The sequence below is a fragment of the Diabrotica virgifera genome, chromosome 3 (assembly GCF_917563875.1).
Source record: "Diabrotica virgifera virgifera chromosome 3, PGI_DIABVI_V3a".
NCBI classification, from domain to species: domain Eukaryota; kingdom Metazoa; phylum Arthropoda; class Insecta; order Coleoptera; family Chrysomelidae; genus Diabrotica; species Diabrotica virgifera.
The window spans coordinates 78,138,002-78,162,388 of NC_065445.1; the positions used below are offsets into that span (position 1 = coordinate 78,138,002).

At 32.9% G+C, this 24,387-nt stretch overlaps 1 protein-coding gene and 1 long non-coding RNA gene across 4 annotated transcripts in view; one reads left to right on the forward strand and one right to left on the reverse strand.

Moving 5' to 3' along the window:
• Window positions 1-1,419: 1,419 nt before the first annotated feature.
• LOC126881170 (uncharacterized) lies at window positions 1,420-3,159 on the reverse strand. The gene is made up of 3 exons (XR_007696734.1): window positions 2,898-3,159; window positions 2,664-2,812; window positions 1,420-1,687 (listed from the first exon to the last, which is right to left on the reverse strand). It is a non-coding gene; the product is annotated as an uncharacterized LOC126881170 (long non-coding RNA).
• Window positions 3,139-24,387, forward strand: part of LOC114335972 (uncharacterized) — a 130,046-nt gene continuing 108,797 nt past the window's right edge. For 2 of the 3 annotated variants that reach the window (XR_007696732.1, XM_050645247.1), the window contains exons 1-2: window positions 3,141-3,711; window positions 15,923-16,269. Coding sequence is in view for 2 of the 3 variants with exons in the window: in XM_050645247.1 (XP_050501204.1) it covers window positions 3,265-3,711; window positions 15,923-16,269 (794 nt within the window). In the remaining variant the exon portion in view is untranslated. Of the gene's footprint in view, window positions 3,712-15,922; window positions 16,270-24,387 lie in introns of all 3 variants that reach the window. The other variant, XM_050645248.1, reaches the window with a different exon arrangement.

Consider the following 24,387-nt stretch of genomic DNA (forward strand, 5'->3'; position numbering starts at 1 on the left):
TGTATTTTGTCCAAAAGAACTTCCATTTGATTTGTTACCCTTTCATGCAAAAATCAGACTGCTATTTATCACCTGCCATAATTCCTGTCATTTGACATATTCTACGTGTTCCACTCATTTATAATTCTCATTTGGTGATAAATAGCAACCTGATTTTTGCACGAGAGTTTAATGAAAGGGTAACAATTCAATTGAAAGTTCTGTCGGACAAAATACATGTGACGTTTTCGTGGTCTGACAGTTCCAAATTTTTAACCTGTTCCACAATTAAAACCCCTTTTCCTATATATCAAAGTTTGTCCGACTAGACACCCTTAAAGCTATTAACAAATTTTCAGCTTGCTTAATCAACTGTTTTTTCATACGCTGGAGCCAGACCTATATACATATATGTACAAGAACTGCAAGAAATTTTGTGAAAGTGGCTTACGAAAAAAAAAAAAAACAAACAGATCGCTTCGTGGCGGCAATTAAGATTGCTTCGTAGGGGTAACTTCAGACATGGCCTGTTCTGTTAAGCCATAACAGAGGGTTACTTTAAATTGTCGGCTCGAGTGGGGAAAGAATTTGGTAAGATACTGGGTGCTATGTAAATACCAGGTAAATTCAGAACCAAGTACTAACGTTTATTACAGGAGTGAAATGGAAAGAATAAGCTAAAGATAGCCTAACTCAGCGACCTTTAATATATTACTCAGACACATTTTTGTTGTTTATTTAGCATTTGCCTCTAAATCACCGCCTTTGAAATCAATAGGCAGTGATGTGTTGTTGCCATATCAATTTCTAAAAGTAAAAGTTGATATAAAAATAGTGTTTTTCAACTAAGCAAAACGAACATATATAGTCGTACCGAATTTATTTTGCAAACATGAAGTTGGTCAAGTGCAATCAATTACACAGTTTAAAAAAATACCTCTAATACAAAGTATAACAATACTTGAATATATGCTATACAGGGTGTTATAACAGAAAAAAATAATAAGCAGTAGAATATGATCGCCGTTTACAATTAAAAGAAAATATGATTTAAAAATTGTGGCCTATGGAAAGTTTTTGTTATCAATGGGTTAAAGTGTTTTTCACTCAATAATATGTAGTATGTGTAATAATATGTGTAGAGCACCAATTCAAGTTAAACTTGTTATTGATTTTTGTGTTTGTTATTGTTTTGTATTTTTTATGACTCTGTAAGCATTGTCTATAAAATTGTACAATTCTCCATGATAATAAAGCATATTTCTATTCTAAGTTGTCTATTTCTTAAACCAAAGCATTGATTATTACTACGAAATATTATTTTGTAGAAGTTGTCAAACAAATAAAATATTTGGGAATTATTATTGATAATTTATTTATCAACATTAAAAACGATTTATTGATTACAGTTCATTTATTTAATGGAAATTAAGGTAATAATAATAATAATAATGTTTATTCAACACAAATATAACAATATACATAAAATAATAAACTATAAAATCTTCATGCGACTAAAAACATATCAAAGTGTAGATATAGTTAATAAGAATAAATATAGGAAGCCACAAGAAAATAAATTTGCACGTAGCTATAGCCCAAAGTAACTCCTGTTGTTTATCCAAATCTTCACTAGTCAAAAGCCTTTAAAGTAAAGTTCCAGCAGTTTTTCCTTTTTCTACATATATAAAATAGCTGGTGTTTGTTCCTAAAAACAAATACATAAATAAAAATTTTACGTTGTGTACCATAAAAATCATACAAATGTGGAAAGTACCACAAAAGTACAGTACACACTTGATACTCCTACATGCTCGGTAGTCTGACCTTTTGGTCCCATACCTGTCGGACTATCAAGGGACAACTGTATTTTAATATTAGGACAGTTATACCTATAAGGTTTAGGTTAGTTTAGTTAGTTTTATATAAGGGCAGTTGCCATAATAAGCCACAACAAAAAGGTATTAAAAGAAAAAGCTATAGACCTGAAATGGGAAGCTACTATGTTTAGTTTATATATAAATGAAAGTAAAACAAAATATATAGAGTGCACAAAGTAAAATCAACATGAACATCTGAAGGTAGAAAACCATACCTACGAATATGCCTCCCATTTTCACTACCCAGACTCAATAATAAATGACAACAACGCCAGTCAAGAAAAGCATGGATTCTTAGCAGCAATAATGATTTTATGCATACAAAGACTTGGCGAAAAGTAAGTTACTAAGTCTAACGTTAGAATCTACAAAACAAATCTACACATTGCAGTGATGGTTTGTGGAGAATTAAAATGAACACGAGCTGGATAATACTAATGCAGAGCGCAGATATTTTTAGAATTGTAAAATCTCAAAGACTAAATTGGCTTGATCACTCAGAAAGAATGCCAGATAATCGAGCTGTACAAGTAATCCAGAGATGGAAGCCCCAAGGAAATAGAACAAGAGGAAGGGCCCATAAAAGATGGATAGACGATATAGAGGGGGATCTTAAAACCATGAACATCAGAAAAGTATCTGGCAGGGCAGAATGTTGTTAAGCACACCAAGACTCACAAAGGGTTGTAGCATCATTAGAAAAAGATTGAAGGACAGTTTAGGCTATATGCATTAAAACATGGTGAGCTTTGCTTTGCATCTAACCATATTGTAATAAACTATATCTTAATATCTTATACTTACATAGTCGAGAGAAGTCTCTTCATTATTTTCTTTACATTTACTTCTTTCATCAGCTCTTCTCTTGCATTCTAAATCACCTTTTCTTTTTATTGCCTGCTTTGGTAACCCATGTTTTAGTTTGGAATATCTTTTTAAAGTGGCTGGCTTTCCTAATAATTTAGTTTGAATTATTACTTAGGTACATCTTTATTATTGTAGACATTTTTTAAAAACCTTATTAATTGAATTACTTACCACTTTTATACAATGTTTATTTCATATTTTAATTTTAGTTCTGTTCTCCTTATGGCTTTTACATATCCATTAATCCATTGTTCCCGACTTTGTTTTGTTCAGTTTTGTTCATAACTTCATAACTATTTAAATTTATATTTAAAAGATAATCTGTCAATTGTCAAATTGGTGTCAAATATTGAGATTTTAGTGACTTGGCAACGTTGGATCAAGTGTGCGAATTAAGGTTTCGTGCCTGCTGCTGCTTGCTGTCAAAATGAACAAAGGACAGAAAAACAAAGTTGATTGTGTTTTTGTTAAAAATTTTTTAACACTTTTAAAAAGATTACCGATTACCGGCATATCATAGGTAAGAAACCGATAGACGATGGCCGTAATAATTAATGAAATGGGGCAAGAAAATATAGACGAACCATTTAAAATAATTGACATTGAGCAATTAGAGCAAAACAGTATTTGCCATAATTGCCATAAATTATTAAATGTTATACCTATTTATGGTCTTCAGCAAGAAGATGATACAATACATGAAGTATGTGGCCGATGTCTTCACATAGCCGAGAAACACAAAGGGGTAAAATGGAGGCAAATCTCATATGAAAAGATAGCACAACACATGACTTTCCCCTGCTGTTATAAAATGGAGGGGTGCAATTCGGTGCTAACTTGGGATACAGTCTTAGATCATGAAGTAGGATGCCCCAAAGCCTTTTTGGTCTGTCCGTTTAATGACAATGGTGTTTACAAGGGACTCAACTGCCTTTGGAAAGGAAACACTGCAGAGTTTCAGAAGCATATTGAAGATGAACATGGAGTAAGTATAATTGCAGCTTTACATCCTAATATTGATTTCTTATATCGATGGCTTAGTATGAAAACCTCATACTTATCCCATTTTACAGTAAATATAGGAGAGACTTTAAACAGCATTTCAGCATACTCTATCCTAAAAGATATTGTGTGCTAAGCTAAAAGATCTAAATGTGCTCAGAATCAGAAATATGTAAAGATAGTTTTTATGTTAGAGTATGCAGAAATTCAGTTTAACCCTCCGGTAGCCACATCTTGTAAAGTTACATGAATGAACACACTGCGGTACCTAATGCCGCACATATAAAAAACTTTAAAATGTGGCATGGAGTACCGCATGTGGCCATCGGTGGGTTAAAGTCTCTGCTGTAAAATAATAATAAAAGGTTTGCATCTTAAGCCTTTGATAATATAGTATAGTATAGTTGATCCAAAAGATGGCATAACCCAGACATCCAAAGTGAAAGTTATCCTTCAACACCAAATTGTTCTATATGGTCCACACAATGTCCAGAAAAAAGTCACACCATTTTGAGCGTCGGGTTTGGGGGGAGAGGGGGGAGAAATCAGTAAATTCGTAGTTTTTTAAGTTTTTCGCCAATATTTCTAAAACTATGCGGTTTAGCATGAACAACCCTCTATACAAAATTTTTCTACATTAAATTTGAAATAAAAAAGGCCCTATGCATAATCTTTCTAAAATGAATGGTTCCAAAGTTACGGAGGTAGTATAGTATAACTGGTCCAAAAAAAGGCCTAACCCAAACATCCAAAGTAAAAGTTTTCTTCCAACACCAAAATGTTCTATATGGTCCACATATTGTTCAGTAAAAAGTTACACCATTTTGAGCGTCCGGTGTGGGAGGGAGATGGGAGAGAAGCCGGTAAATTAGTAGTTTTTTTACGTTTTTCGTCAATATTTCTAAAACTATGCTTTAGCGTAAACAATGTTATATACAAAAATGTTCTACGTGAAATTTAAAACAAAAAATGTTCGATACATAATTGTTATAAAATCAACGGTTCCAGAGTTACGGAGGGTGAAAAGTCGAGGTTTTCGATACTTTTTATATTTTTTGAGCAATATTTATGATATAACTATACCAAAAACCCAGACATCCAAAGTGAAAGTTATCCTCCAACACCAAATTGTTCTATATGGTCCACATAATGTTCAGAAAAAAGTCACACCATTTTGAGCGTCGGGTTTGGGGAGGAGAAAGGGAGAAATCGGTAAATATTAAAAGTATCGAAAACCTCCACTTTTCACCCTCCGTAACTCTTTAACCATTGATTTTATAACAATTATGTATAGAGCCTTTTTTGTTTTAAATTTTATGTAGAACATTTTTCTATAGAACATTCCTTACGCTAAAGCATAGTTTTAGAAATATTGATGAAAAACTTAAAAAAACTACTAATTTACCGACTTCTCCCCCATCTCCCCCCAAACGGACGCTCAAAATGGTGTAACTTTTTACTGAACAATATGTGGACCATATAGAACAATTTGCTGTTGAAGGAAAACTTTTACTTTGGATGTCTGGGTTGGGCCTTTTTTTGGATCAATTATACTATACTACCTCCGTAACTTTGGAACCGTTCATTTTAGAAGGGTTATGCATAGGGCCTTTTTTATTTCAAATTTAATGTAGAAGAATTTTGTGTAGAGGGTTGTTCATGCTAAACCGCTTAGTTTTAGAAGTATTGACGAAAAACGTAAAAAAACAAATTTGCAGATTTCTCCCCCTGCTCCCCCGACGCTCAAAATGGTGTGACTTTTTTCTGAACATTATGTGGACCATATAGAACAATTTGGTGTTGGAGGATAACTTTCACTTTGGATGTCTGGGTTTGGGTCTAACTATACCATACTAATAATATATAATAAATATAAACATACATACATATAAACTATTTAGTTTTAAATTAGATATACAGCCTATAAATGGCACCACTGCTTCCCTGATGCCCACCTGATGCACTTGATTCACTCCAATTCATTCTGGTATTCCACAGTGGCAACACAACTCATTCTCATAAGCAATGTTGCTGATTTTGGCTCTTCCTGTAGTTGTGTATATCTAATCGAAAACTGAATGTGAATCGCTTATTTATGAAAGGATATAAGTCACTATTTTAGGTAAATTGAGATTATAACAAATATTTGTTTTCAATACTTATATCTAGCGTTTAGTCATGAAAGAATATAAGTCTAGTCTTCAGTAGGTACTGTTGATAGGTAAGTAGTAAACAGAACGTTCCATTTATTTATGAAAAGATATAAGTGTCATTGACATATCATTTCATAAATTTGCCAAACGCAAACTCAATCGCATGGATAGGCTGCATACACCAATGGAAGTTTTTGAAGCAATATGTAGTTCTGCAAAGATGCAGAAATTTACTGTACGAATGGTCAGAACTAATAACATTTTGAATTTTAAAAATTGGTGGTCCAAATATTACACAAAAAATGTGCCATTTTGTCAAAACTTCCGCTACATCTATTCAACATTCACAAAAGGAGTCATTTGCTGTTTTCAGCTTTGAGGAGTTCCGCTACAATCACAATACAAAAAAGGACTTGTTGAAGCATTGAAGTTTATCGATGGAGCACTAACCAGTTCCTTTGTTCTAAAAAGTCATAACAACGAAAATGTTCAACTTCCAAAGGAACGAGCTTATCCTATGGAAAAAATTCCAATTAACATAAAAACCATTGATATTCAAAAGATTACTAGGTGTCTTCCAGAATATTATCAAGAATTTTATGAGGAAATAATTGGTTGGCCAACCACTGAAGTGGAAAGTACTGAACATATGAGTATCTTTTATAAAGAACTGTGTTAATAGCTGGTAATAAAGTTGGCCAATAAATGTTTTCTTTTTGTTAATTTCGACAAATGCGGCCAAAAATAATAGTTTAGACATTTTTTTAAAATTAATTCGTGAAAAGATATAAGTCAGATGAATAAAATATGGAATAAAATATCTATTAATTAAAAAAATCAATATACATACAATATTGTTATCGAACTTATAATAAACAAATACATATTCCAGGAAAAATCACAAATTTTTTATTTGTTTCAAATAATATAAACACACTTTTTTAAATTACCTCAAAACTTCATAATTGTGACTTATATCCTTTCATAAATGAGCGATCATGTATTGTATGTACCGGGTGTCCCAATAAGAATGGCTCTCGGCCATATCTCAGGAACGGTTTATAGTAGAGCTTTGAAATAAAAAATTTTATGACAAAAGTTGCCTCAGGAAAAGCCTGGAAATTATTTTCATAATTGTGGGTCCACCGCTAGAGGGCGTAATTGAATATCAAAAATAAAAAAATCTAAATTTTACAAAATTTTCCTAATGAAGGGGCACTGGAAATCCGATTATTGTATTCTTCATCAAATTCTGCGCATATTTGATTTAACAAGTTTAACTCTACCTTTGCAAATAAGAGGTGGGGGTGAGTGGGAACCTTGTTATGAAAAAATGGCTGTAAGTCCGGTTCTGCTAAATCAAATTTTGAAAACTGGGTCTTGTTGAAGACAGATCTTTTTCTTCAATGTAAGCGTGATAATTTTGAACCATCCTAATAAGTAATAAGCCAGCTGGGAGGCGTTATTTAATTTTTTTTCAGAAATCTAGTTTTCTTTGGAAAATATTAAATACAGTGGAACCCCGATAAGTCGGCCTTCGATAACCCGGAAGTCCGGCTAACCCGGACCGATTTTCATCAGTCAAAATAAACATTTTTTCACTTTGAGTTTTTTTACCAAGAAATAAACAATACTGTATACAACTGTACGTAATTTAGATGTATTGTGCATATTATGTATTTCATGTTTTTGCAATTATAATGTGTATTTGTTTGTTATTTATATGTATTTTATTAATTTTTACTATAGTCTCCGGCTAAACCGGATTTTCGATAACCCGGATCGGCCACGGTCCCAATTAGTCCGACTTATCGAGGTTCCACTGTACAAGTATGCATTTTTAATCATACTTTATAAAATTAGATTAAATTAGCAATAGAATAGCGAAAACCGCATGTCGATACCTTTTGTCTATCTCAAGATATCTCGAGAAACGTGTAAATTTTATACATAACTGTTACTATCACCGGTAAACTAAGTTAATGAAAAGTAGTGTGCTGTGGAAAAAAAACAAAATAACATTTTCCAGATGTTAACGTATAAAAATATAATTAATTAAAACAACAATATAAAGAGAAACAATACTATTAAAATTAAATATAACAGAACAAAAAGAACTACTTAGTGACGACCTAAATATTCAAATTTTTGCCCATCATACACTACTCTAGAATACATTATCCAGAGAATACTAAACGCCATTCAAAGCATATCGAGAGCAGAAATTGAGACTGCTGTTCAATCTACTCTTGAAAGAGTAAATGTTTGCAACGAAAATGATGAGCAAAAATTTGAACGTTTATGTCATCACTAAATAGTTGTTTTTATTTCTTTGTAATAGGGCTTTTCAACGCTTCTCATTTGTTTCGAGCCTCTGTCATATGCCGTATAATCCGTGTATAATATTAATATACGATATATGAACGAGGCTCGAAACAAATGAGAAGCGTTGAAAAGACCTAATATACGTTGACAGCTGGAAAATGTTTCTTTGTTGTTTCCATAGCACACTACTTTTAATGAATTATTTCGTTTACCGGTGACAGTAACAGTTATGTTTTTAAATTTACACGTTTTGTAAGATATCTCGAGATAGAAAAAAGGTATCAACATGCGGTTTTCGCTATTCTGTTGCTAATTTTGTCTAATTTTGTAATATGGTATTAAAAATGCATGTTTGTATTTAATATTTTCCAAGGAACACGAGATTTCTGAAAAAAATTAAATAACTCCTTCTAGCTGGCATATTACTCAGTAAGTTGGTTCGAAATCATAACTTTTACATTGACGAAAAATATCTGTCTTCAACAAGATCAAGTTTGCAAAATTTGATTAAGCAGAACCGGACTCACAGCCAGTTTTTCATAACAAGGTTCCCACTCACCCCCACTTCTTATTTTCAAAGGTAGACCTAAACTTGTCAAATCAAATATGCGTAGAATTTTATGAAGAATACGACGATCGGATTTCCAGTGCCCCTTCATTAGGAAAATTTTGTAAAATTTAGATTTTTTAATTTTTGATATTCAATTACGCCCTCTAGCGGTGGTCCCACAATTATGAAAATAATTTCCAGGCTTTTCCTGAGGCAACTTTTGTTATAACATTTTTTATTTCAAAGCTCTACTATAAACGGTTCCTGAGATATGGCCGAGAGCCATTCTTATTGGGACACCCGGTACATACAGTAGAACCCCGTAAATCCGAACCCCGCGAATCCGAACTTTCGGCAAATCCGAACCAACGGAAAGTGAAAAAAATTTAAAAATTCAAGACAGAAACTTAAAAACATGTTTATTATACAGAGTAAAGCCAGAAAATTGGACAATGTAGGATTACTAGGACTTTGACATTGAAAATTTCTTAAAAATAAATATTATACTTTAATATATAGGATTCTAAAGTGTTTATAAAGGTTAAACCGAGTAAACACAAACTTACTTTGGTTCTCTCGTAGTCAACTTGAGTCCAAAAATATTGTCCACAATCTTGCGAGAACGTTTGACTACTCAAAATCACAATGAAAGCTTTGACCTACAAGTTAAGGCTAACTTTCGGATAATCCGAACTTTTCGGAATCCGAACAGGCTGTCCCCCCAATTAGTTCGGATTTGCGGGGTTCTACTGTACTATAAAAAGATAAAATAAAAAAAGAATGTGTGTGTACTTTGTACTCACATAAGAAGTTATACTTCTATTATATGATTTTAACGGAATAAATATACTTTAAACAGTTTATTTTATTTTATTTAAATATTAAACTAATTTTAATGCTTACCACTTTCCAAAAATAAAAAAAGAATAGGAATGGTCCGGATTTGAACCCAAGACCTTTCGATCTGTAGCCGAATGCTATACCAACAACGCTACCACCTCTCTGTTCTTGTAGTCTCGTACATAATGACAATTCACGGTAACAAACGGACGAAATGAAGTATAATAAATATAAATATTTTATTAATACTTATCTTACTCCCGAGGAAGACAAATCCATTGTCACAATATGTAATTATAATAAATATATTTACTAAAGACACTAATATATTCTTTTCACGCCTTTTTTGCATTGATATATTTATACATTACTTGAAAGATGTAACAACTAACATCATACTGTCTGTGTGAGCAGAATAATAAAAATTCACTCCCAATCGTGCCTAATGAAGTATCACTTCAAAAATATAAGTTCTAACTTTTAAATTACATAAGAAGATACATAACAGAAGCTGTCCTTTTAGGTAGCTGTGATTTTTTTAAAGCCAGTCATTTTGGCATGTTTCAAAAATCTTCAATTTTTTTAAGGTTCTCATTGTTCATACATTTGCATTTTCGGAAGAATGAGTTTGAAAGAACAATAACCCCCAAAATTTTTCTTTATGAGAAAATGAAAACATAGGTAATACCTTATAGTGTAATGAAGAATTAGATCCATACTCATAATCACTGTCATCAGTATCTTCATTTAGATTGAAAATGATGACTTGGTTAACACTTTACAGGTGGATGGCATACAGGTGAGCCATATAGTGCCTTCACCAATGTGCGGACAGCTCACATGTATGCCATTGGATATATGAACTAAGAGAAAAATTAATTTTAGTTCAGAGTATAAGTCTTAAATCATTACATACGCACACAATGTGTTAATTGCATTGATGCGATTTTCACGCATCCAGCATTTTTCTATTAACTTTTCACATTTACACATACTTTTTTTTTCACAAATTATAGGAGTAGCAGTATTCAATTCTTCTTGCCATGTTTCCAAAACTGCTGAGTCACTAACTGTTAAGTCCAATATAGTTATTGTACCTAGTAAGTTTTGCATATTCCTCAAATATGTTCAATGGGATTGAATTCACAATGTGAAGGGCATAGTCTTAACATGTTATGTACAAAACTATGTATAATCTCATCTGCTATAAATATTTTTGGTTTTTCATCCCTTTTGGCTAGCTGCAGTAATTCCGTCTTGAAAGAATCCTGAGGAAATGAAATATTTTCTTTGGTTAACCATTATTTTATTTGTACTATTTGTGTACTGTCCAGGAATTTGTTGGTTGCTTATTTAAAATTTCCAAATGGTATGGGAAATCGGTTAAGTATCAGAAAATATAACAGACGGTTCATGTAAACCTAGAAGCAGATCTTTCAACCATTTTCATGGTGGGAAAACCATGTTTTCCCATGCAATATAATACGTCTCATATTAGACAAAAAACCAACATGACTGTCTATAATATATGGGGTTTAAAACCGCCTAAGCTGCATCCCCATCCTCACACTTAACCGCCATCTATTCCTATCCTGGACGTCCTCTTCCTCCAAATCTCGATGTTCCTTGGCTTTTCTTATATTTTCATTCCAGGATAGCCTTGGCCTTCTCCTCTTGCTCTTACCAGGGGGTTTCCCCTTTATTAATTTTTTTGGCCAATGCTGTTCATCCATCCGAAGCATGTGACCAAACCATTTCAAGCTCTTCCACTCTATTCTGTCCACTTCAGTGTCTTGGGCGTGCATTCGAATTTCCTCGTTACAACCTCTTTCCTGTCTCAAAACTCCAGCACTTCGGCGCAAGTAGTCCATTTCTACTGTGTTGATTCATCTTCTGGACTCTGCTGTTAACGTCCATACCTCACTCCTATACATCAGAACTGACTCCACGAAGTCCTTTCCTATTTGAATTTTTGTTTCTTTCGTGATATTTGTATCCCACCAAATAGAATTTAAGCATCCTATTACTTTTCTGCTTTGCTCTATTATTCTTAGAATTTCTGTTTTTCACAGACCTTCTCTAGTCTAGTTACTATACTACCCAGGTATTTAAACTCATCCACCTGCTTTACAGTAATATTATACTATCTACAGAACATTAATGAGACCAGCAGACAAAGAATGTCATTTATTTATTTATTTATTAAAGGGCCTTGCCCACTTTTAGTACAATTAGTCAAGTAATAAAATCTTAACATAAAAACAGTCTACATACAGTCTAAAAAGTGCTTAGAAAAATAAAGTTAAAGTTAAAATAATAAAACAAGACAACATTGATATATGAAACTAACAGGTACAAAATCATTAGTTACACGTTATTACAATATTGGTACACCATCACATTGAACAATTTATATCACAATTTGCTTTAACAGGCTCACAAATTTACTAAAGCTTTCATTAAAAAAATCCAAACTATCAGCATAACAGTCATTCGTGACACTCTAGGTCTAGGTATATAAGAATTAAGGCCAACATTGGTTCTTCTAAATGGCTGATGAAATACGTTAACTGATCTGGTGTTTCTAATTGGAACTGCTAACAACATTGTGGAAATCAGTGAAGGATAGTCAATCATGCTATTAATGAGTTTAAAAAATATTTTGAGATCTGCCTGATCCCTCCTCACTTTCAAAGTAGGCAGGGAAAATGAATCTTGTAATAATGCAAAATCATATGAAAACTCATTCACACGAGGTATATTGGATTTATATGCTATGTACCTAAGGAACTTCCTCTGCGCCTGCTCAATTCTGTGAATGTGTGAAGTATAATGGGGGCTCCAAACTGAAGAACAATATTCCAACAAAGGCCTGACAAGACTACAGTACAGCAATCTAATAGCATTAATACTCCTAAAGTCATGTGTGTTTCGCTTAACGAATCCAAGCATGCTAAGTGCTCTAGAAACTATGATGTCAATTTGATTGACAAAAGAGAGTGTGGAGTCCAAGGTCCCTAATAGATGAGACTTGGGACAATGGTGTCCTTTTAATAGTGTATTCAAAATTGATTTTTATTAAGTTTTTTAGTAAAAGTTATGGAGTTGCACATAGTGATGTTTAGATCCATGAGTTGATCTCACACCACTCATTAAGTCTGGCCAGATCTGATAGAAGTTTAAGACAGTCCTCTGGGGAGGAAATTTTACGGTAGCATTTCAGGTCATCTCCAAAACACAAAAATTCAGCAAATCTAAAACAGTCCGAAATATCATTGACAAATAATACAAATAATAAGGGTCCCAGGTGGGACCCTTGCGGTACTCCAGAGGGGTTGGGAATATTTTTAGACATGTAATTATTTAAATTTACAGTTTGACATTTATCAGTTAGATAACTGGCTAGCCATTCCAATAATGTTCCCTGAATACCAGCAGTTTCTAGTTTGTTGAGCAAGATTTTGTGATTTACCCTGTCGAATGCCTTGGAAAAGTCTGTGTAGATCGTCATGGTTGGGACATGTCCAGAGACAAGAAGATTAAGCAACAAAGACAATATTAAAATGGAAGCTGATAGAAAGACGAAACAAGAAGGCCGAGAATGAGATGGTTGGATGATGTGAAGGGTATAGAATCAAAACTCATTTTCTCCATCCTTGGCCGAAATTGAGTTGATTATATTTTCTGAATCTGTTTGTTGAACCCAACATGAATTCAGAACTAGTCTGACTCAAAATTAGCTTTATCCAATATAAATTCAATGTTAAAAGAAAGCTTTTGAATCAAACCTTCTCCTTATTTTCAAAATCACATGATTTATTTGGAAAGAGTTCAACATAGATTCTTAAGAGTGTGTACTTTTAAATGTGGACTTACTATAGCTAATCATAATTACATGGAGATTGAGCAACACATTTCATTAACTCCACTAAGCATCCGTAGAGATAGATTTTCACTATTATTCTTATTTAAGTTGGTTAATGGTCTGTTAGATTGTCTTAATATCTTAGAATATGTTACTTTCCATGATTCCATCTCCAAAAAAGGGAATTGTTTCAAAACGTGCTTTCTACAAAAGTTTGCTTGCTTCAAAACTCGCTTTCTCCAAACAAAAATGTCAATTTCATATTTAATTATTGACGATAGTTGAATTTTACTCATTATAGACCAGGGCGCATCTGTAAAAATATTAGTACATTTGGACGTTGAGAGGTGACTCACATTTTTTTGCAGAAATTGCTTGAAAATAACTCAAATAATAAGATTTGAGTTATCCCCCCTCTCAAAAAGGTCCGGAACATTGTTTAAATAATCAAAATGTCAAAATATGAAGAAAAAAATCGATTTTTTTATTGGTTTTTCGATAACTTTAAAACTATTCATTTCTGAGAAAAGTTGTACTGACATAAAAGTTGAGTAATTAAATTTCCTACAATATAGAATTGGTTAAAAATTTAAAAAATAGTCACCCTTGTTGCAAAATAGCAATAATTGCGAAAAAAACCATACAAAAACAAGTATTCGCATTTTACGTTTTTCAACCATTTATGCTACACTTAGGACCTTCATATCTTACCCAGAAAAACTTTATGATATAGTAAAACAACACTGTAAATTTCATTAAGATCGGTTTAATAGATTTTGCAAAATAAATGTTGCAATCCAGCGTTCGCAAAAAAAATTCATTTTTTCAAAATGTTACAGGACTGAAAATAAAGCAAATAGCAAGTTGATTTTTTTTTTACTTATAGAAGTGTACTGTATCTTTCATTTGCAATTTGCAAAACTAAAATCGATTAACTACCACGGCGTCAGGAATTTTTTTAAATAAACATTAATTATTGGTGCTACGCGCAGGACAGCGGATAGTTTGCTCTGATTGGGCATTCCAATGACCTTTGATAATGATTGATACATTTTAATTTTTATTACATTTCGATATAAATAAATAAATTTGTTTATTGCAAAATAAAAACAGATACTCTATCCTTTGAAATAACACTATTTTTAGCAAAAACTTTCTTTGTTCATATATTTTAACTTAGAGAATAAAAGTTTATTATTTTTAAACATATGCAATTGTTTAAACAATATTTCACAAACAATCATAAAATTAATTTGATTTTTGTGGAATTAAAATATTAAAATACAACAAAATATAGAGTACGAAAATAATATATTAGATAAAGATTGGAAGAAATTTTGGTAGAAATCAAGTTGTGTGAATGGAACACCGCTGTCCTGCGCGTAGCACCAAAAATTAATGGTAATTTAAAAAATTTCCTGACGCCGTGGTAATTAATCGATTTTAATTTTGTAAATTGCAAAAGAAAGGTACAGTACACTTCTATAAGTAAAAAAAATCAACTTGCTATCTGCTTTATTTTCAGTTCTGCAACATTTAAAAAAAATGAATTTTTTTTGCGAAAGCTGGATTGCAAAATTTATTTTGCAAAATCTATGAAACCGATCTTAATGAAATTTACAGGATTGTTTTATTATATTATAAAGTTTTTCTGGGTAAAACATAAAAATCCTAAGTGTAGCATAAATGGTTGAAAAACGTAAAATGCGAATACTTGTTTTTGTATGGTTTTTTTCGCAATTATTGCTATTTTGCAACAAGGGTGACTATTTTTTAAATTTTCAACCAATTCTATATTGTAGGAAATTTAATTACTCAACTTTTATGTCAGTACAACTTTTCTCAGAAATGAATAGTTTTAAAGTTATCAAAAAACCAATAAAAAAATCGATTTTTTCCTTCATATTTTGACATTTTGATTATTTAAACAATGTTCCGGACCATTTTGAATGGGAGGATAATTCAAATATTATTATTTGAGTTATTTTTAAGCAATTTCTGCAAAAAAATTTGAGTCACCTCTCAACGTCCATCTCAAAACAGATGCGCCCTGGACTATTATGGAATATCAATTTCTATCGTTAAATTCTATAATATGAAACTTAAATCCGTGTGATAACTGTAATTAACTGTAAATTTTGGAGAAAGGTGAGTTTTGATTCTATACCACTCATGTGTAAGACAACCTATAAACTATGAATGCAAGACTAGCAGGAGTAGGGCACAAAAAAGGTCTGAATGGAAGAGCATAGCCCGACGACAGCCAAAGACCTATCCAGGGTGATGATGCCAAAAGAACAAGAATATGAGCTTTGGTGTATAAGCAGCTAGGCACCCACCGAAATTTTTATTTTAACTTGAGCTCTGACGTTTCCATGTTATTTCTGTGTTAAGAATTAATATGATAGTTAGTTCATACTCTTCTTATAATCTGTTATCTAAGATTTTATTTCTCTTTTAGGAATTAATAATTAATCCACCATTTTTAGAAGAACTACCTAAACAAAACCAAATCTACTTTAGTTATGTAAATAAGATATTAGTTATGATTGTTATTTTAAAGGAAAGTGATAATAAGTATTTCTCTTGTGTATTCTTTAATGGCAGTGATGTTGAAACACAGTACTATAAGTATCAAGTAGAATTAATAGATGAAAGTAAAACCAGTTCCATTATATTGCGAAAATATAGACTTGAACCTTATGGAAATTTTTTGGCTATCTTAGCTGATAAGAAAAAGTTGCTGGAGATAAATTTGGAAGTAGTGAAGCCTATGATTAATCAACAAGGAAAAATATTCTCAGCTAGGTATGTACAATGGTGGTCTAAACTGTTTTCTTGTGGCATGCTTAAATTAAATTAAGTATTGTATTTATATGGGACTAAATATTGCAATTGGTTGCAATGAAAATTACATTGTTCTTTTTCTAGGCCTGGATCCCGCGTATCAAAAAAAAGGTGATTAACAGCAAGCTGAAAATTTGTTAATAGCTTAACGGTGTCTAGTCGGACAAACTTTGATGTACGGGAACACTGGAACAGGGGAAGTTTTAATTGTGGAACAGTTTAAAAATTTGGAACGTCAGATTACGAAAACGTCCCATGTATTTTGTCGGACAGAACATCCAATTGATTTGTTACCCTTTCATTAAACTCTCATGCAAAAATCAGACTGCTATTACTAACCAACATGATTCCTGTCATTTCACATGTTCTTCGTGTTCCACTCATTAAAATGCCCAGTTGGTGATAAACATCAATCTGATTTTTGCATAAGAGTTTAGTGAAATGGTAACAAATCAATTGGAAGTTCTGTTCGACAAAATACATGGAACATTTTCGTAGTCCGACGTTCCAAATTTTTAACCTGTTCCACAATTAAAACTTCGCTCTTCCAGTATACCCATACATCAAAGTTTGTCCGACTAGACACCGTTAAGCTATTAACAAATTTTCAGCTTGCTATTACTTTTTTTGCTAAATCAACTTTTTTTTGATACGCGGGATCCAGGTCTATTCTTGACTCGTTTTACAACTTGGGGTGAGTCTTTATAGTACCGGAATGAAACATTTTTTTATTAAATTTCATACATACCTGTATGTACATTTCATACATTCTAGCATAGGTTGCCTATCAAAATCGTGTCATAGCTATCATTAACGGGGCCATAAGGGTTGCAATCAATATTTCAAGCACATTTTTTTTAAATATGGTAGAATTATTTTATTTTTAAATCAAATAGGCATATTCAGTACAATTTATAGATTATTCAACGAAAAATATTGAAAAATAAGTCAACGGTGTCAAATTTTTGAAAACACCTCAAAATATAATGAAGTTTGCGGTGGACATCGGAACTCATCATTGGATCATGGTAAACAAAAAGTTCAAAAATATTTTATTAGCTTATGAGTTTTTGAAGTAACGCTGTCGAGGTTTTTGTTTTATCGACTTTTGACTTTTTGATATCACTCAGAAGTAAAAACAACGACTTTTTTTGACAAAAAAGAGTGAAAATCAACATATTTATTATTGTTAAACAAAAAATAAGCATAAAGCAAAAAATATCTCAACAGTGTTACTTCAAGGAATGTCTACAAAAATATATACAAAATTTCAGGTGGTTTGACAAGTAATTTTTGAGTTACATTGTCTAAAGCCTTTCAAGAAAGCAGTTTTGAGAAAAACGCGTTTAAAGTATTGTTAACTTTTAATTTCTTTTTTGTCTGTCAAATCGTAAAATGATGCACACCGGAATATCTTCTCGAATCGCGGAGTAATTTACAAAAGAAAATGAGAACAGATGTCTGCTTGAGTTTTCAATGAGGAGGTGCGTTCTTACAAGAAATGAGTAATATAACGTCAGAACAAGCAGCCCAAATTGTAGGTTTAATTGGAGATGGCCGATCGCAGCAATATCTTGCTGAAGTTATGGGAATCCACCAATTCAGCGTTTCAAGAGCTTTAAGAACGTATAGAGAAAGTGAAGGATACAGGATACACAAAAAGACCAGTTTCAGGACTTTCTAGATACACGAACCCAGCAAATGAACGTTATTTACATCTGCAGTCTTTGCGTACACATCATGTTACAGCTAGACAACTGCAAAATGATCTTTCCACAGCCCGTGGCCCGTAATGTTCGGTTCGTAAAGTGCCAATTCGGTTAGAAACAGATTAAGGGAATTTGGAATCAGAGTCAGAATGTCTGCTACTGCTCCACTGTTAACGAAGGCACACCGTATGGCACGTTTAAATTTTGCACCAGAACATGTCGATTGGGATATTAGTGACTGGACTAATATTCTTTTTGCTGAGGGGTCAAAATGTGCACTTTGTGGATCCGACAATGCAAAGTGTCTATCGGATCCAAAAAGTGTAAATTTTGACTCTTCAATAAAAAAATATTAGTCCAGTCGTTAACATCCCAATCGACATGTTTTGGTGCAAAACTTAAACGTGACATACGGTGTGCCCTCGTTAACAGTGGAGCAATAGCAGTCATTCTGACTCTGATTCCAAATTCCCTTAATCTGTTTCTAAACCAATTGGCACTTTGCAAACCGAACATTACGGGCCACGGGCTGTGGAAAGATCATTTTGCAGTTGTCTAGCTGTGCTGTAACATGATGTGTACGCAAAGTCTGCAGATGTAAATAACGTTCATCTGCTGGGTTCGTGCACTAGGAAAGTCCTGGAACTGGTCTTTTTGTGTATCCTCCACTTTCTCTATACATTCTTAAAGCTCTTGAAACGCTGAATTGGTGGATTCCCATAACTTCAGCAAGATATTGCTGCGATCGGCCGTCTCCAATTAAACCTACAATTTGGGCTGCTTGTTCTGACGTTATATTACTCATTTTTTGTAAGAACGCACCTCCTCATTGAAAACTCAAGCAGACATAGTGCACAGATCAAAATCTCGAAAACAAATGTCCAATAATTGATGGATTCGACCGTTACTTGATGGAAGTTCATTTTATCTAACAATAAAACACTGAAAACGTTTGTTTTCTATACTTCCACAAAATTTATTATAACTAAGTGACTACAGCTGTTTCGGCAGAGTGCCTTTCTCAAAGTGATATAAACTGCGCGTCATAGAAAACGGGCACCCTAAAATTTTTGAGGTTGCGTATCTCCTAAATCTGTTGTCCGATTTAAGTGATTTTTTGAATATCTTATAGCCTTATTCTTTGTCAATATCACTGTAATAGGGGAAGGGGGGGCATGACGGGGTCTCGAGGTAAGACGGGGTACCGCACACAAACAAGAAACTACACGTTGGTGAATAGCATGCAGTAACTCAATAGGAAGAGTCATTCGACTAACGGTCCCTGCAAGAGAAACCGTGAATGAGAGTGCACACGTTTTTTGTTTACAAACGGAAAACTGTTTTAGCGATCCGTTGATTTAATTTTGTGCAAGGACAACCATCGTTATTTTAAGGTAATTATGATCACCTCATTAATGTCTTTTTTATCGTTGTTTACTAGTATTCTTATTTTGATAATGGCATATTGTTTGTGTGAATACGTTAAACATTTAATTAGTGAATTTTTTTTTGTTCAAAGTTACCTTTTGAGGCAAGATGGGGTATTGGGTGCGGGGTATGATGGGACATTGGTGGTAAGTCTGGGTTAATTTAAATTTCTTAATAAATAACATTGGATTATTATTTTAGATAATACCATGGTACGTACTTACAAGAAAAAAACAAAAAGAGGAGAGTGGTCGAGAGATGCTATGAAAACAGCCATAGATAAAGTGACATCGTCAGAACCCTGGGTAGGCTGCCATATCTGTGGATGTTGAGCTCACAATGCTTGTGCTAGGGTGGACAATGAAGATCTGGAGCAAATACACATTTTTGTTTGTTTTGTGAGAATTAATTAGCATCACCATCATGCCCCAATTCCATTACCCCATCGTACCCCATAGTATGGGGCAAGATGGTTTTTCATAATGTTCTTATTAATGGCTAATTTTTGAAAAATGTGATAGGTTGATTTTCCAAAGATTGTACCAAATCATAGTTAGATTAATGATGTAACGTGCCATTAATTAGTAATAGTAATAAACGTAGTAATTATGTTGCATTTTTATTATTTTCCTTAGCTACCCCATCATACCTCCCCTTCCCCTAATATTTTTGCTAAACAGGTAAATTTTCATTGTATACCGGGTGTACGAATCAAACTGTGTTTTTTTCTCAAAGTTCGCAACACCCTGTGGATTATTCTAGCCCTTATAAAATACTGAAATTAAATCCCGACTATAGCCTCAGGTTTTCTGAACATTCTGTTTTTTGATTCATTCTCTTATGTTGGATAATGCAAAAGTTAGGTACTTTAACAATTAGCCATGTTCTTTTTCAGTACAGGGTGTTTCTAAACAAGTGCGACAAACATTAAGGGGTAATTCTGCAGTAAAAAATAATAACAGTTTGCTTTATAATCGTATGTCCGCAAATGCTTCGTTTGCGAGATACGGGATGTTGAATTTTTTCTTACAAACTGACGATTTATTTATTGCTTTAAAACCGGTTGAGATATGCAAATCAAATTAGGTGGGTTTTAAGACGTAGTTATTGCACATTTTTTGACATACAATTAAGAATTTTATATTCACCATTGGCGTGCATACGGCTAATATGATCGGTCATATTACCCGTATGCACGCCAATAGTGAATATAAAATTCTTGATTGCAAGTCAAAAAATTCGCAATAACTATCTCTTAGAACCTACCAAATTTCATTTGCATGTCTCAACCGGTTTTACGGCAATAAAATAAATCGTCAGTTAGTAAAAAAAATTCAACATCCCGTATCCCGTAATCGAAGCATTTGCGGACATAAGTTTATAAAGCAAACGATCATTATTTTTTCATGCAAAATTGCCCCTTAAAGTTTGTCGCACTTATTTACAAACATCCTATACTGATGAAGAACATGACTAGTTGTTAAAGTACATAACTTTTGCATCATCCAACATAAGAGAATGAATCAAAAAACAGAATGTTCAGAAAATATGAGGCTATAGTCGGGATTTAATTTCAGTATTTTATAAGGGCTAGAATATTCCACAGGGTGTTGCGAACTTTGAGAAAAAAACACAGTTTGATTCGTACACCCTGTATACAATGAAAATTTACCTTTTTAGCAAAAATATTACTACAGTGATATTGACAAAGAATAAGGCTATAACATATTCAAAAAATCACTTAAATCGGACAACAGGTTAAGGAGATACGCGACATCAAAAAAGACCCATTTTTTAGGGTGCCCGTTTTCTATGACGCGCAGTGTAGTTTACAATGTGTTTGCCTTTTTAAGTCTTCAACTGAAGAGGTTGAGGAGTGGGGAGCTGTTTGTCTCGAGTTGGCCATTCAGAATTATATCTGTATTTTTCAGTTTATTAATTTCCATAGATTCTAAAAAAGATAGCTTAAGGCCTTTATTTTGAATATGCAGAATTTGAAACTCTTCATTGAAGGAATGATTATGATCTAGAAGGTGAAGTGCGTATGTAGAAGTGTCTGTTTTTCTATTGTTGAATGCCCTTTTGTGTTCTGCTATCCGTTTGTCAAAAGTTCTGCCAGTTTGACCGATGTACGTTTTCGGACAGTCACCACAAGTTAGTTTGTACACATCACTCTGTAGTTGCTTTCTCTTTCGGCTTTTATTGTTCTTAATATATTTGCTTAAGTTGTTGTTAGTTCTGACAGCTGGTGTTATTCCTTTCATTTTTATGTATCTGGCTATTTTTGTTGTTATCTTGCCAGTATATGTGAGAGAGCAGAAGGTACTGGGTTCTTTCTGTGGTGGTGGATACACTAATTTCAGGGCTTTCTTATGGAGTTTTTGGTTTAAAATTTTGTTAACTGTTTGTTCGTTATAGCCGTTGTTTACTGCTATTTGTTTAATGATGTTTAGTTCTATCTCTAAGTTATTTTTTGTCATGGGAATTTCTGTCAGTCTATGTATCATGCTATGGTAGGCTGCTAATTTGTGCTGTGTAGGATGGGATGATGAATTGTGTATAGTTGTATCAGTATGGGTAGGTTTATGATATACGGAGAACTCATGTTTGTTGTGTAGTCTGGAAATCGTTACATCTAGAAAGTTTATGGAGTTTTCTGTTCTGTTTCTATTGTAAACTCAATATTATTATGAAGTGAATTAATATATGATAGAAATTGGTCAAGTTGTCTGTTAGTTCCTGTAAAGCATACTAGTATATCATCCACGTATCTCCACGTATAACTGTTTAAATACGGGATGTTTAGAAATTGTTGTTTCAAGTTGGTTCATAAATATATCTGATAGCAGTTGGCTTAGGGGATTACCCATAATAAGTCCTGCACTGTTGTTTGTGTATATTTGATTATTGAATTCAAAATAGTCTTGATTTATGCAAATTTCAAGAAGGTGTAAAATTTCAGATGCAATGATCGGGTATGGTCTAAAAGATTCTTAACTAAAACAAAAGTTTCTGTATGAGGAACACTAGGAAAAAGATTTTTTACGTCAAATGAAATTAGGCTGGAGTTGTTGGGCAATTAAAAATGTTGTATTTTATTAACTAGTTCTAGTGTATTTTTTACGGTGAATTTAGGTGAAAATTTAGTGTATTCTGTAATAATATCTGACAGTTTTTTTGAAAGTTTATATGACGGAGCTGTATAAAAAGAAACTACAGGTCTTATTGGGTGGTCAGGTTTGTGTAGTTTAATAAAAGAGTATAATTTAGGAGGTTGTGGGTTCATAATGTTAAGGTATTTCTGTTCTGTTGGATTTAGTATTGATTTTGAATTTTCAATGGCTAGTTTAATTTGTTTTCGGTATTTTTCTGTGGGGTCTTTGTTTAGTTTTGTACTGTTTACTGTTTGTTACGAGACTATAATAACAAAACAATAGAATTTTTAACTAACCAAAACAGTACAAAACTAAACAAAGACCCCACAGAAAAATACCGAAAACAAATTAAACTAGCCATTGAAAATTCAAAATCAATACTAAATCCAACAGAACAGAAATACCTTAACATTATGAACCCACAACCTCCTAAATTATACTCTTTTATTAAACTACACAAACCTGACCACCCAATAAGACCTGTAGTTTCTTTTTATACAGCTCCGTCATATAAACTTTCAAAAAAACTGTCAGATATTATTACAGAATACACTAAATTTTCACCTAAATTCACCGTAAAAAATACACTAAAACTAGTTAATAAAATACAACATTTTCAATTGCCCAACAACTCCAGACTAATTTCATTTGACGTAAAAAATCTTTTTCCTAGTGTTCCTCCTACAGAAACTTTTGTTTTAGTTTAAGAATCTTTTAGACCATATCCGATCATTGCATCTGAAATTTTACACCTTCTTGAAATTTGCATAAATCAAGACTATTTTGAATTCAATAATCAAATATACACAAACAACAGTGCAGGACTTATTATGGGTAATCCCCTAAGCCCACTGCTATCAGATATATTTATGAACCAACTTGAAACAACAATTTCTAAACATCCCGTATTTAAACAGTTCTTATATTGCTGGAGATACGTGGATGATATACTAGTATGCTTTACAGGAACTAACAGACAACTTGACCAATTTCTATCATGTATTAATTCACTTCATAATAATATTGAGTTTACAATAGAAACAGAACAGAATAACTCCATAAACTTTCTAGATGTAACGATTTCCAGACTACACAACAAACATGAGTTCTCCGTATATCATAAACCTACCCATACTGACACAACTATACACAATTCATCATCCCATCCTACACAACACAAATTAGCAGCCTACCATAGCATGATACATAGACTGACAGAAATTCTCATGACAAAAAATAACTTCGAGATAGAACTAAACATCATTAAACAACGGCTATAACGAACAAACATTTAACAAAATTTTAAACCAAAAACTCCATAAGAAAGCCCTGAAATTAGTGTATCCACCACCACAGAAAGAACCCAGTACCTTCTGCTCTCTCACATATACTGGCAAGATAACAACAAAAATAGCCAGATACATAAAAAAGAAAGGAATAACACCGGCTTTCAGAACTAACAACAACTTAAGCAAATATATTAAGAACAATAAAAGCCGAAAGAGAAAGCAACTACAGAGTGGTGTGTACAAACTAACTTGTGGTGACTGTCCGAAAACGTACATCGGTCAAACTGGCAAAACTTTTGACAAACGGATAGCAGAACACAAAAGGACATTCAACAATAGAAAAACAGACACTTCTACATACGCACTTCACCTTCTAGATCATAATCATTCCTTCAATGAAGAGTTTCAAATTCTGCATATTCAAAATAAAGGCCTTAAGCTATCTTTTTTAGAAGCTATGGAAATTAATAAACTGAAAAATACAGATATAATTCTGAA